At 42.4% G+C, this 12,360-nt stretch overlaps 1 protein-coding gene across 1 annotated transcript in view; it reads right to left on the reverse strand.

The window, feature by feature from the left end:
• shtn3 (shootin 3) overlaps positions 1-12,360 on the reverse strand; it is a 46,069-nt gene that overhangs the window by 12,947 nt on the left and 20,762 nt on the right. Inside the window, exons 3-9 of the mRNA XM_078289035.1 lie at positions 10,385-10,479; positions 9,611-9,773; positions 6,972-7,069; positions 5,657-5,738; positions 4,111-4,205; positions 2,237-2,383; positions 109-262 (exon numbers count right to left, since the gene is read on the reverse strand). Of these exons, the coding sequence (XP_078145161.1) occupies positions 109-262; positions 2,237-2,383; positions 4,111-4,205; positions 5,657-5,738; positions 6,972-7,069; positions 9,611-9,773; positions 10,385-10,479 (834 nt within the window). The remainder of the gene's footprint in view (positions 1-108; positions 263-2,236; positions 2,384-4,110; positions 4,206-5,656; positions 5,739-6,971; positions 7,070-9,610; positions 9,774-10,384; positions 10,480-12,360) is intronic.

The following is a 12,360-nucleotide window of genomic DNA, read 5'->3' on the forward strand; positions in this document are numbered from 1 at the left end:
GTGTGATCAAGAACGAGAGAGGGAATGTGTGTATTTCACATGTGTGTATATGTATCTATACGTGTGTGTGTGTGTGTGTGTGTGTGTGTGTGTGTACGCCCCCCCCACCTCTGTTCTCCAGCTCGCCGTTCTTCTTCTCTGCCTGCTCCAGTCGTCCCTCCACCTCCTTCTTCTCCTCCTCCAGCAGCTGCAGCTGCCTCTGCAGCGCCTCCAGCTCCTTCCTGACAGCACTCTGCTGCAGCTCCGCCTCCAGGCCCTGCACCTACACACACACACACACACACACACACACACACACACACACACACACACACCCACAGAGGTACACATGGACGTATGATTTCAAGCCATGGCAGCACAATTAAAGGGACAATGTTTAAAATTTTCCTCTATTTATGTACATATATGATTAAAGGTGATTCATGTAGACATTTTTAAAGACTAACTAAACCCCAAATCCAAATCTGGGGTTTAGTTACTCTTTAAAATGTGATTTTGTTGGAGTGGTTAAATATAAAGTTATTGCATTTTCAGAAATCAAAAAACTTCATCCTAACCTTAACCGAAGCTGTTTTACTTGCAGAAAGATAACTGTTAGCTAAACTTGTGGAAATATCTGTGAGCAGTGTTACCAACTCTTTTCCAAAAGAAAGCAGCTATTGGCTGCTCAAAAACTTTGACATCACACGTTAATTTGCATATCAATATATGCTTCAGTCCCCGCTCTCAAAGGAGGGAGGGGCTACGCTGTGATCATCAGATCTCTCTGCATTAGACAAGCAAGCAGCGCATATCAGCATCTGCCAATTTGTCACCAAATGATTTGGGATTCAACACACTGACATTGATCCTCATGGTCTGAAAACTCACTAAATTTCTCACTAGTCACTTTTGAGAAATAAAGCCACAGGTTCAGAAAAGTCGCAAAATCTAGAGGCAAATAGGCAGCAGTCTGTGAATAATGTGAAGCAGCGTGGAGCTGAAAAAGATCCTGCATGTTCAAACCTTCCCTAGATAAATAAGGGTTAAAAACATTTAGATCACTCTGATATTTCTTTATATAGTAGCAAAGGAGGAGCAGAAGGATCCATGTGCTGATATGGAACCAGATCTTTGTGGTTTCTGGTAAAAACAGAAGCTGATAATTATCTGGGAGTGAAGGATCTGCATGAATCATCAAGCTGAACAAGAGCTGATCTGTGAGGAAAACAGATCCGTCATGAAGCTGTCAAGCCCCGAACAATTAGTTAGTTAGTTTGATGGAGCACCGGAGACTCCTGTCAGCTCCGCTCAACACACACATGCCTGCCCACACACACACACACACACACTGAGGCGGTCCTGACTCAGCAGGCTCTATCTAATCTTGACTCCATTCACAGATGTTCACATCCACTGTAGACGTCTTCATCCTCCGGAGACGAGAGGATAAAGATGTTCTGGGTGTGAGCAGCGTCAGGCGGGCGACGTTTAGACAAGCAAGTAGCGCAAATCAGCATGACAATTTGCCGTGACAATTAATCACCAAATGATTTGGGATTCAGCACATTAACCCTCACTAAATCTAGTGACAAAGGTGTTAAGTCGTGTTTTGGCCACACCCCTATCAGTGATGTCAAAGCAGGTATTTTACCTTTCACAGCTGATGTCAAATACCTGGCCAGAAGTGCTACATGCTTTACAGTTTAGTGTTGATTTGCTCTTTAAAAGTCTTCCAGTGCGTCCCCGGCCCGAGGTGCCATGGCTCCTGGTCTCCATATGGAGGTGTGGGTTTGAATTAGAGGTCTGTGCAAGCCTGTTTGCTCAAGACCGCTCCCACTCACACCCACTGATTTTTGTGGCGTACCCATAAGCCTTTGCACCATGCCCACCCATCAGACCACATCTAGGCCCTCGCAATTACTTTTCCGCTACTGGTTCGGTTCATTTTATAGACCAAAGTTTGCCGGCCGGGTGGTGTTCAGACGCCAGTCGGGGCCAATCACAGTGCTTAAAAATTTGGGGAAATCCACCCAACCGGGACGCCGAGTCACATTAAACAAACGCACACTCAAATGACAGGTGCAGACAGTTGCTGCTAGATCGTGTTGTGAGAAACCTGCATCACGACCACGCTTTCAAACGTGCCCCGTGCCGCCAAGGTCTCTAGTTTGAATCCCACTTCTGACCGTCAGTTCTGATACTGGTTCAGTTTTGTTACTGGTTTTGTTACTGGTTCAGTTTCCCCCTGCCGGACCTGCTGCTGGTGCTGCAGCCGCTCCTCCTCCAGCGTCTTGGTGACGGAGGCGACGTCCTCCAGAGCCTTCAGCAGCTGAACGCTCGGCTCAGCGCTCTGCAGCAGCAGCATGCTCTGCCTGTTGGCCTCCTTCTGCTTCACCAGCATCTGCAGGGGAGGAGGGGAGGGGGGCAGGGAGGAGAGGAAAGAGGAGGGAGGAGAGAGGAGGAGAAGCAGGAGGAGAGGAGGAGGGAGGAAGAGAGGAGAGGAGGAGGAAGAGTGAGGGGTAGAAAGGATATAAGGACAGGGAAGAAAGGAAAGAGGAATGGAAGAAAGGAAAGGAGGGAGGAGAGAGGAGGAGAGGAGCAGAGGAGAAGGGAGGATAAGGAAGAAAAGGAGGAGAGAGGAGGAGAGAAGGGGGAGTGGAGGAGGAGGAGAGGAAGAGGGAGGAAAGGAGGAAAGAAGAGAGGAAGAAAGGAAGGTTAGAGGAACAGGGAAGAGAGGAAAGAGGAGAAGAAGAAAGGAAAGGAGGAGGGAGGCAAGAGGAGAGAAAGGAGAAGAGTAGAGGAGAGGAGGATGGAGGAGTGGAAGGGAGGAGGGAGGAGGAGAGAAAGGGGAGGTGGAGGATGCAGAGAGGAAGAGGGAGGGAGGAAGGATTTGAGGAAGAAAGGAAAGAAAGACAGAGGAGAAGGATGGAAAGATGAAAGGAAGAAGAGAGGAGGGAGGGGTGTGGAGTGAAGTGAAGTGAAGGAGGAGAAGACAGGAAGACGGAGAGAGGAAAGGAGGTAGAGGGAAAGAGGAGACGAAAGGAAGGAAGAGAGGAAGGAGGAGAAAGATGGATGGATGAAGAGAAAAGCCACTAAGTCAGCTCAGGTTCTCTCTCTCCTGTCTGTCTGCTGATAAACAAACTGCACTCTGTCTTCTTCCTTCAGGGCTTTTTCACTTTTCAGGTCAATAAACAGGCAGGAGGTCACACACACACACACACACACACACACCTACACACACACACACACACACACACACACACATTAATTACCAACAGAATGCAGGTCGCAGTCTGACAGTAAGGCTAACTGCAACGTCACTTCATCATTCTCTTTTTGTGGAGTGAAATTGAAATGGATGTTGGGGGCGGGACATAACGCAGGGAGGGATCAATCAAAAGTGTAAACCAATGGGAGATCAGTTAGGCAGAGAAAGGCAGTTTGATTTAATGGGAGGGGCGGAGGGGCGGGACTGTTTTTCCCCCTCCTGGTGCAGCATGAGGTCAGCACTAAAGATACTCTGTTTTCCAGGAAGGAAAAGGAATGGGATTTTGATGTAAAAAATACAAGAAAATAGAATAGGTGTATATTATGACGTGATTATTACAAGATTGGTGAAAAAGTAATTTTTAATTTCATTCTCTCTGGGGAAACACATTTCTAACACTTTTCAGGCCCGGAGCTCGGTATTTACATTTGAAGGCATCATACTAATCTCACAAAAGTTAATGATAGGAAAAGCTACCGCACACCTGGCTTAAAGGGAATTAAAAAGCAAATCACAAAATAAAGATGAAGTAATTCTTGCACAAAATTTCATGAGAACAGGCCGACTCTGTGAGGATCACATTCCTGATACAGAGTTCCCCCATTTCTTGCACAATCCTTGCCTCAACTCTTTAAAGGCTTAAAAAATACTTCTTTACTTTCACGACTGAAATGGATTTAACAGGTAAAGTCAAAAAGGGATCGTAGCTTTCAGCTGGATTCACCTGCTCAGTCTGTCTCCTCAGTGTTCAGACACACATGCACACCGTCTCTGCACCAACTCTTCTCCTGTATATTTATTATGCTGCAGAGCTTTCGTTTGCACATTGACAGCAGTGTGTCTCTGTGATGTTTCTTTACCTCGTGTGCATAAGTCTCAGCCTTCACTCTCAGGCTCTGCTCCAAGTCCAGCTGCTCCTTCATCCCATCGTACTCCTGGGTGGCCATCATAGAGACTGGAGAGAGAGGGGGGGGGGGGGGGAGAGAGGGAGAGGGAGGGAGAGAGGGAGAGGGAGAGGGGGAGAGAGAGGGAGAGAGAGAAAGGGAGAGAGGGGAGAGAGAGAGAGAGAGGGGAGGGAGAGAGAGAGAGGGAGAGAGAGAGAGAGGGAGAGAGAGAGAGAAGGAGAGAGAGAGAGGGAGAGAGAGGGAGAGAGAGAGAGAGGGAGAGAGAGAGAGAGTGCATAAAGCAAAACAGAGAAAACATTACAATTACACTCATTTGAATTGACACTAATTGATTTCTGCAGCCGTCCCTCCATATATTTTGAATTCAACCTTTATTCTAGCAAGGCAGGTCAGGACAACATGCCACAAAGTTTTATTTATTCATTTTTTTAGCAGTTCCACATTGTTCAAGAATCTCTTTTTGAAGGTAGAACTGACCAGGAGAACACACAGCAATGCCCACAAGCACAAAATGTAATCAAATTTACTAAAAAGGTAAAGGCAAATTGAATATTCACTACATTAATGCTGAAAGGCCGGCGGTCCAACATCAGGCCAGCAGGTTCAGAGACAGTAAAACATCCTTAAGCGCTCCATAAGCCACATCAGATGTATAATATATCTAATTCCACAAAGCCAAATAAAACAAGAAGCAGAACAAAAATTAAATCACGCCAAAACATTCAGCTGTAATCCACAGAAACAAACAAACCAAATGCACCAAGCCGTGTCCATTTCCAGGCCGGCTGAAGCTAATCTCATCAAATAGTAAAGAGGACAAAGCTGATGCCATCACAGCTTTTAGCTTGTTAAGACTTAAAACCCTTTAAGCAGTTCTGTGTTCCCCCATTAAAGGTGCTACGTGAGTCATTTTTAAACATCAAGAAGGGTCGACACTTGTGAACCTGCATCACTCTTTCCTAAAGCTACAAACTGGAGAATTAACCCTTGACTGTGCGATGAGACCGGGATGGAAAATCTGTCTCTGCTCCATAGATGATCGATGTTGCGCTGACTTTGACCCATAAGGTTTTTGTGTGAGTTCTTGCACCCAAATTAGGTTTTAGTTCTGGTTTCTGTTAGCAATGCTAGAATATGAACTTCATTTTAGTGTGACGACTCAGTCAGAGCCCCATTCATTGTCAATGGAGCAGTCCCTGATTTTACACCCCAGTCACATCACAAATTCAATTTCTCTCCCTGATTTCTGGCTTTTCCTGAAGCAGAGGAATAACATAAGGTGAATTCTTAAATGAGTGGGATTCCCCTTTAACACTAACCTTAACCAAATTCATTAAACTTAACCGTTAACTAACTTTTTCACGTGACGAACACGTGGAACGTACATGGAACGTAATCTTTATTTGTGTCCGGTTCAGTCCCGTTCAGCCGTGACCCGTCTCTGTGCCCCCGACCCGCTGTTTGAAAACCCCTGCTGTGCTGTCCGGTGTGTGCGACTCACCTCTGTTAAATCTCTTGATGGTTTTGCTCTGCTGCTCGACGGTTTCGTGAAGCTCCTTCATCTCCGCCTGGTCTTTCTCCGACTACAAACGGCAAAAGAAGCAGTAATCAAGAACGGTGACACCGGGAATCTAGGCCGGTCAGAGGAATATTTTGTTTTAATTTTCTTCATTGTACTGAACAGTATTTGACACTACAGAGTTGTAGAAGACACAGCCTATCATCTGTCGTAAACTGAAAACTCATCATCTTCAAATTGACTCACACTCCTGTCTTCAAGTAAAAAAAGGTACATAAAAAATAGAAAAATAGAAACCTTCTTTCCTGTGCTTGTATTCCCTTGTTTAGCATTTCTATTACAATATTATTATATTTAGCATATTACAGGCCGCTATGGCTCTGACCAGAGGTGGGGACTCGAGTCACATGACTTGGACTCAAGTCAGTTTTAATTGTTTAGACTTGACTTGATACATGAAGAGAAGACTTGAGACTTGACTTGACTTGGGTTCTGGTGACTTGGGACTTGACTCTGACTTGTACTTTGATGACTTGAAAAGGTTTCTAAAGTCTTGACTTGAGATCTTGTGTTTGTGTAAATGACTTAGATTGAAAGTGATGAGATTTGTTCCAGCGGACGACTGAATTTAAATTCTGTTTTCTGAATTTGTATGGAATGATTGAATTTATTGAAGTTGAAACTGATTATAGAAATCAAACTCATGATGCTCTTACCAAGTTTTTATCCTATTAAAACCATATTGCATTGAAAAGTCCTAGATATTTAGTTTTCTTTAAGATATTAAATTGATACTGGACTCTTGATTTGTTCTGACTTGACTTGCTGTTCTACATTTAGACTTGAGACTTGACATTAATGACATGGACTTGACTTGGTAATCTACATTTAGACTTGGGACTTGACTTGAGACTTGAGCCTGAAGACTTGAGACTGACTTGGGACTCGAGCAAAGTTGACTTGATCACACCTCTGGCTCTGACCATTGCACTCACTTAATATTGGTTGCTTGTAATTTTGGAGATGTATGAATTGAAGCTTATTCTACTTTAGCACTCATAGTACGATAAATCTGGGTAAGATAAATGTCAGCTAAATGTCTAAAATATAAAATGTAAGTAGAGGAAACGGGAAAGCTGCAAGACAGGAAACCCAGAAACTAGAACTAGAAGAGATTAAAGTAGAACTAGAGAGATTTTGCTCTACATTTGTTTCACTCTGAATTTTACCAAATCCAACCATGAACAGGTTTAAAAATCCGCCTCCTGTCTGACGTCCCTGTCTGCCGGCTCCTCACCTGCACAGTGAGCTCCTCTATCCGTCTCTGCTGGTCGTGAATCTGACAGACGAACTCCTTCTTCTCCTCCAACAAGCTGCTCACCGTCTCCTGCAGCTCTGACAGGAACACAGAGGAGAACAGAGGAGAACGTTCAGACGACAGATCAGCAGCTTCTTAAACGGAAAAATCCTTAGATCTCATCAGTCTGTGATGTTCAATGCATTCCAGTTGTGATGAAAGTGTAATTTTTCCTGCCTCGTCTACTTCTACTTCAGTTAGTGATTTCCTATACTTCCCAGAATGCCTTTCAACAACCCCCAGGGAATGGGCCTGAAGTTGTTGTATTCAGCTGTGGGTCACATGTAGGTGGAGAGAGGGATAGTGATAGCGAAGTGACAGTTTTTCCAGAAAAAGTGAGAGTTGCCCCCCTCACTCAAACCCCAACCTGTCTCTCTGCTGCAGTGCATTCTGGTCTCTCTCCTGCTCCTGTGGTGGAGAAACTGGTCTCTCTCCTCTTCTACGATGGATTTCTCCCTGTATGATTGTTGAACGTCTCTCGGTGCAAAATGGCGGCTCTAGAAAGAAGCCCTCGCTCTTTGATTCTGAGGGACTGACACCAAAACCTGACGTTTACCGCTGATGTTTTACATCCTGAAACATTTTCTCATATCAAACTCCATTGTAGCTGCTGGAAATATCCTGAAATGACGTCACCTCGTCTACAATTGGCCGGTTATCCACCAAGAAGAAAAACACAACAAACTACTGAATGGAGCCAGGAATGCAAAGTAGATCACCAATAGCTGCTTTTAACAGCTGGTATTGATACTAGCTGGTAGTGTGTGAATGTACCTTTATACTGTGTGAATGTACCTTTATACAGTGTGAATGTACCTTTATACTGTGTGAATGTACCTTTAACAGTGTGAATGTACCTTTATACTGTGTGAATGTACCTTTATACTGTGTGAATGTACCTTTAACAGTGTGAATGTACCTTTATACTGTGTGAATGTACCTTTATACTGTGTGAATGTACCTTTATACTGTGTGAATGTACCTTTAACAGTGTGAATGTACCTTTATACTGTGTGAATGTACGTTTATACAGTGTGAATGTACCTTTATCCTGTGTGAATGTACCTTTAACAGTGTGAATGTACCTTTAACTGTGTGAATGTACCTTTATACTGTGTGAATGTACCTTTAACAGTGTGAATGTACCTTTAACAGTGTGAATGTACCTTTAACCTGCTGCTGGTACTGTGTGAATGTACCTTTATACTGTGTGAATGTACCTTTAACAGTGTGAATGTACCTTTAACCTGCTGCTGGTACTGTGTGAATGTACCTTTAACTGTGTGAATGTACCTTTAACTGTGTGAATGTACCTTTATACTGTGTGAATGTACCTTTATACAGTGTGAATGTACCTTTAACTGTGTGAATGTACCTTTATACAGTGTGAATGTACCTTTATACAGTGTGAATGTACCTTTAACTGTGTGAATGTACCTTTAACCTGCTGCTGGTACTGTGTGAATGTACCTTTAACTGTGTGAATGTACGTTTATACAGTGTGAATGTACCTTTATCCTGTGTGAATGTACCTTTAACAGTGTGAATGTACCTTTAACTGTGTGAATGTACCTTTATACTGTGTGAATGTACCTTTAACAGTGTGAATGTACCTTTAACAGTGTGAATGTACCTTTAACCTGCTGCTGGTACTGTGTGAATGTACCTTTATACTGTGTGAATGTACCTTTAACAGTGTGAATGTACCTTTAACCTGCTGCTGGTACTGTGTGAATGTACCTTTAACTGTGTGAATGTACCTTTAACTGTGTGAATGTACCTTTATACTGTGTGAATGTACCTTTATACAGTGTGAATGTACCTTTAACTGTGTGAATGTACCTTTATACAGTGTGAATGTACCTTTATACAGTGTGAATGTACCTTTAACTGTGTGAATGTACCTTTAACCTGCTGCTGGTACTGTGTGAATGTACCTTTAACTGTGTGAATGTACCTTTATACAGTGTGAATGTACCTTTAACTGTGTGAATGTACCTTTATACAGTGTGAATGTACCTTTAACAGTGTGAATGTACCTTTAACAGTGTGAATGTACCTTTAACCTGCTGCTGGTACTGTGTGAATGTACCTTTAACTGTGTGAATGTACCTGTATACAGTGTGAATGTACCTTTAACCTGCTGCTGGTACTGTGTGAATGTACCTTTAACTGTGTGAATGTACCTTTATACAGTGTGAATGTACCTTTAACTGTGTGAATGTACCTTTATACTGTGTGAATGTACCTTTATACAGTGTGAATGTACCTTTAACTGTGTGAATGTACCTTTATACAGTGTGAATGTACCTTTATACAGTGTGAATGTACCTTTAACTGTGTGAATGTACCTTTAACCTGCTGCTGGTACTGTGTGAATGTACCTTTAACTGTGTGAATGTACCTTTATACAGTGTGAATGTACCTTTAACTGTGTGAATGTACCTTTATACAGTGTGAATGTACCTTTAACAGTGTGAATGTACCTTTAACAGTGTGAATGTACCTTTAACCTGCTGCTGGTACTGTGTGAATGTACCTTTAACAGTGTGACTGTACCTTTAACAGTGTGAATGTACCTTTAACCTGCTGCTGGTACTGTGTGAAGGTGTCGGGGCTGCTGTCCGGAGCGTCTGCGTCTTCCTCCAGAGCGATGCAGTCGGAGATGCTGGGCAGCAGCTCGTCCAGGCAGGGCCGAGACGACAGGCTCAGGTACTTCAGCTTCCTGTTCTCACAGTTCAGCTGGAGGGCAAAGGTCACGGGGTCACCGGCAATGACAATGTGATTAAAAATACATATGGAACTGCTGTGTTTAAAGTATTTGCATATTGTAAAATTTTTGGAATGTTGTGTACATGTTGTGTTGCTATTATTGAATGTATTTATTCATGTATTTATGTATTAATGTATTGATTTCTTTTTTTTTTTCAACACAAATATAACATACATATAAGAACAAAAATAATAATCACCATCATCTTCACAAATAAATACATAAACAATAATAATAATATTGTTCATTGGAAGTTTCACATATATATATATCTTTAATTCAAATACACTGAAAATCAATTTTGTACATACAGTATGATATATTATTATATTATATTATACCTAGATCACAACACTATTACATTTTTAATATTTAGAATACTGTTTTTGTTGCCAGGCAGAGTTTAATGTTGTCAAATCATTCTGTCTCGGATGGAAATGTGTCTGTGCAGAGTCATCCTGACTCATCTGTTCAACGTCTATTCTGCTAATGCCAGCAGGACCCTGGGCTAATCTTGTAGCATTGATTAGTGTGTGTGTGTGTGTGTGTGTGTGTGTGTGTGTGTGTGTGTGTCTGTCACCTTTGTGGCCAAGGCCTCTGCATTCTCACGGCACGACTTCTCGATCTCCAGCTGAGTCTGCAGAACGCTCACCTCCTCAATCACCATCTGGGACACTGGGGGGAGGACACACACACACACACACACACACACACACACACACACACACACGCACACACACATAATTTGTTGTTATAAATTTCCTGACATGTTGTGTAAATACAGCTCACTTCAACGTTGTAAATCATCTAAACCTGTGTTGGTACAACCTGTAGTTCTGTTAGCTCTCTCTCTCTCACACACACACACACACACACACACACACACACAGAGACATATGCATACACGCAAACACACATACACACAGAAAAAGACACAGATACAGATAAACTCACAGACATGTGTATGCATGCTCACACCCAACACACACACACACACACACACACACACACACACACACACAGAACAACTTGAGTGGCACATCTGCCCTTTTCCACACTGGCTTTGTTTTCTTTGTTTCTTTATTCGGCAGCACATGAAATGATCTGTGAAATGTCTCATATCCAGAAGGACTAACGTCTCTATGAGCTGATGTTAAGAGACTGCAGGATTTTCATCAGTCCGTCTGAACTGTCTGTTATTAAGCTTTATAAACCAGCTGATGCTCCTGCTGAAGCTTGTTTTCACTGCAAGTGGAATTGGAAGATTGATTTTCCCATTTCTCTACAATTCAAAATGCTCGTGGAAGTGTTCGGCTAGAGAGTAGAAGATTCATTTCAGATTCTATTGTTTCCTGAAAAGGTAAGTCGTGTCATTTTACAGCATTAGATGGTTTGATTTAGGTTTTGCACATCGTTTGTTTGACTTCTTAGTTTTAAGTGGCAATCCTTTGTTGAGGATATAACATCAGCGTAGTAGGACTTGTTAGGTGTGTGCTAGCAGTAATGTCAGTTAAGTTGTACTAGTGAGCCAGTAGTGATTTGATCTTTTAAAAGGTCATGATACCCTCAGTTTGAGCTTTTCTCTACCTGCTGTGCGTTTTTGAAAAATGCAAGCAGCATGAGGAGGGAGGTGGAAAGACTGTAAGCCGGGATTTGCACAGAAAAGCCAGAAAAAAGCATTATGTGATGTATTGTTTAGATTAAGACCAGCACTGAGGTGTGCTTCATCATAAAATTACCATTCTGATTAACAGCTGAAAAATGTGAGTTTAAGGTTCCAGACTCCTTCAGTTGCTGTATTCTCACAGCAGAGATGCTCACAGCTGGTAGTAAAGACTAAAATCTATACTGAGAGGAAAAACTCCAAATTGATGAAATAGCTTTGCCATCTTGTCAAAATGATGATTGACTCATCTCTCTTCCCTCCCTCTCTCTCGACCTTCCTGTCCATCTCCCTCCTTCTCTCTTGATCGCCCTCCATCCATCCATCTCCCTCTCTCCCTCTCTCCCTCCCTCTGTCTTGCCCTCTCCTCTTCTCTCCTCTCTCTTTTCCCTCTCTCTCCTGCACTGCAACAAAAGACGAGCTCAGCAAAGGATTTTATTTTGTATCCAGACTCATCAGCCGTACTTTCGAAATTTTTAGTCAAATTTCAATCCATTTTCCATGATTCATGTCACTTCTTTCAAGAAATAATCATAAAAAAAGGAATTAAATCTTGAAACAAGAAACACACTTTCAAGCAAATGTCCTGAAGAAAATTACATTATCCTGAAAAAGGTAACATTTACTGAAATAAAAAATATGATCTTGACTTATCTTTGACAAAAATATCGTGAAAAAAGCTTTAAGTAATAATTGCTGGCATTTCCCAAAAAATATATATTTTTATCGCAAATTGGTATACAAGCTTCTCCACTGTCTGTTCTAAACAGCCGGTGTCTGGTGGCTCATGGGAAAAATCCTCTGCCGCACAGGAAGTGATGCGTTTTACGTTTCCGGTTTGTTTGGAATCAACAGAAGAAGAAGAACTGGGTAGTTAGCATGAGCAGTGATAG

This window comes from Centroberyx gerrardi, chromosome 16, assembly GCF_048128805.1.
Source record: "Centroberyx gerrardi isolate f3 chromosome 16, fCenGer3.hap1.cur.20231027, whole genome shotgun sequence".
Lineage (NCBI taxonomy): Eukaryota > Metazoa > Chordata > Actinopteri > Beryciformes > Berycidae > Centroberyx > Centroberyx gerrardi.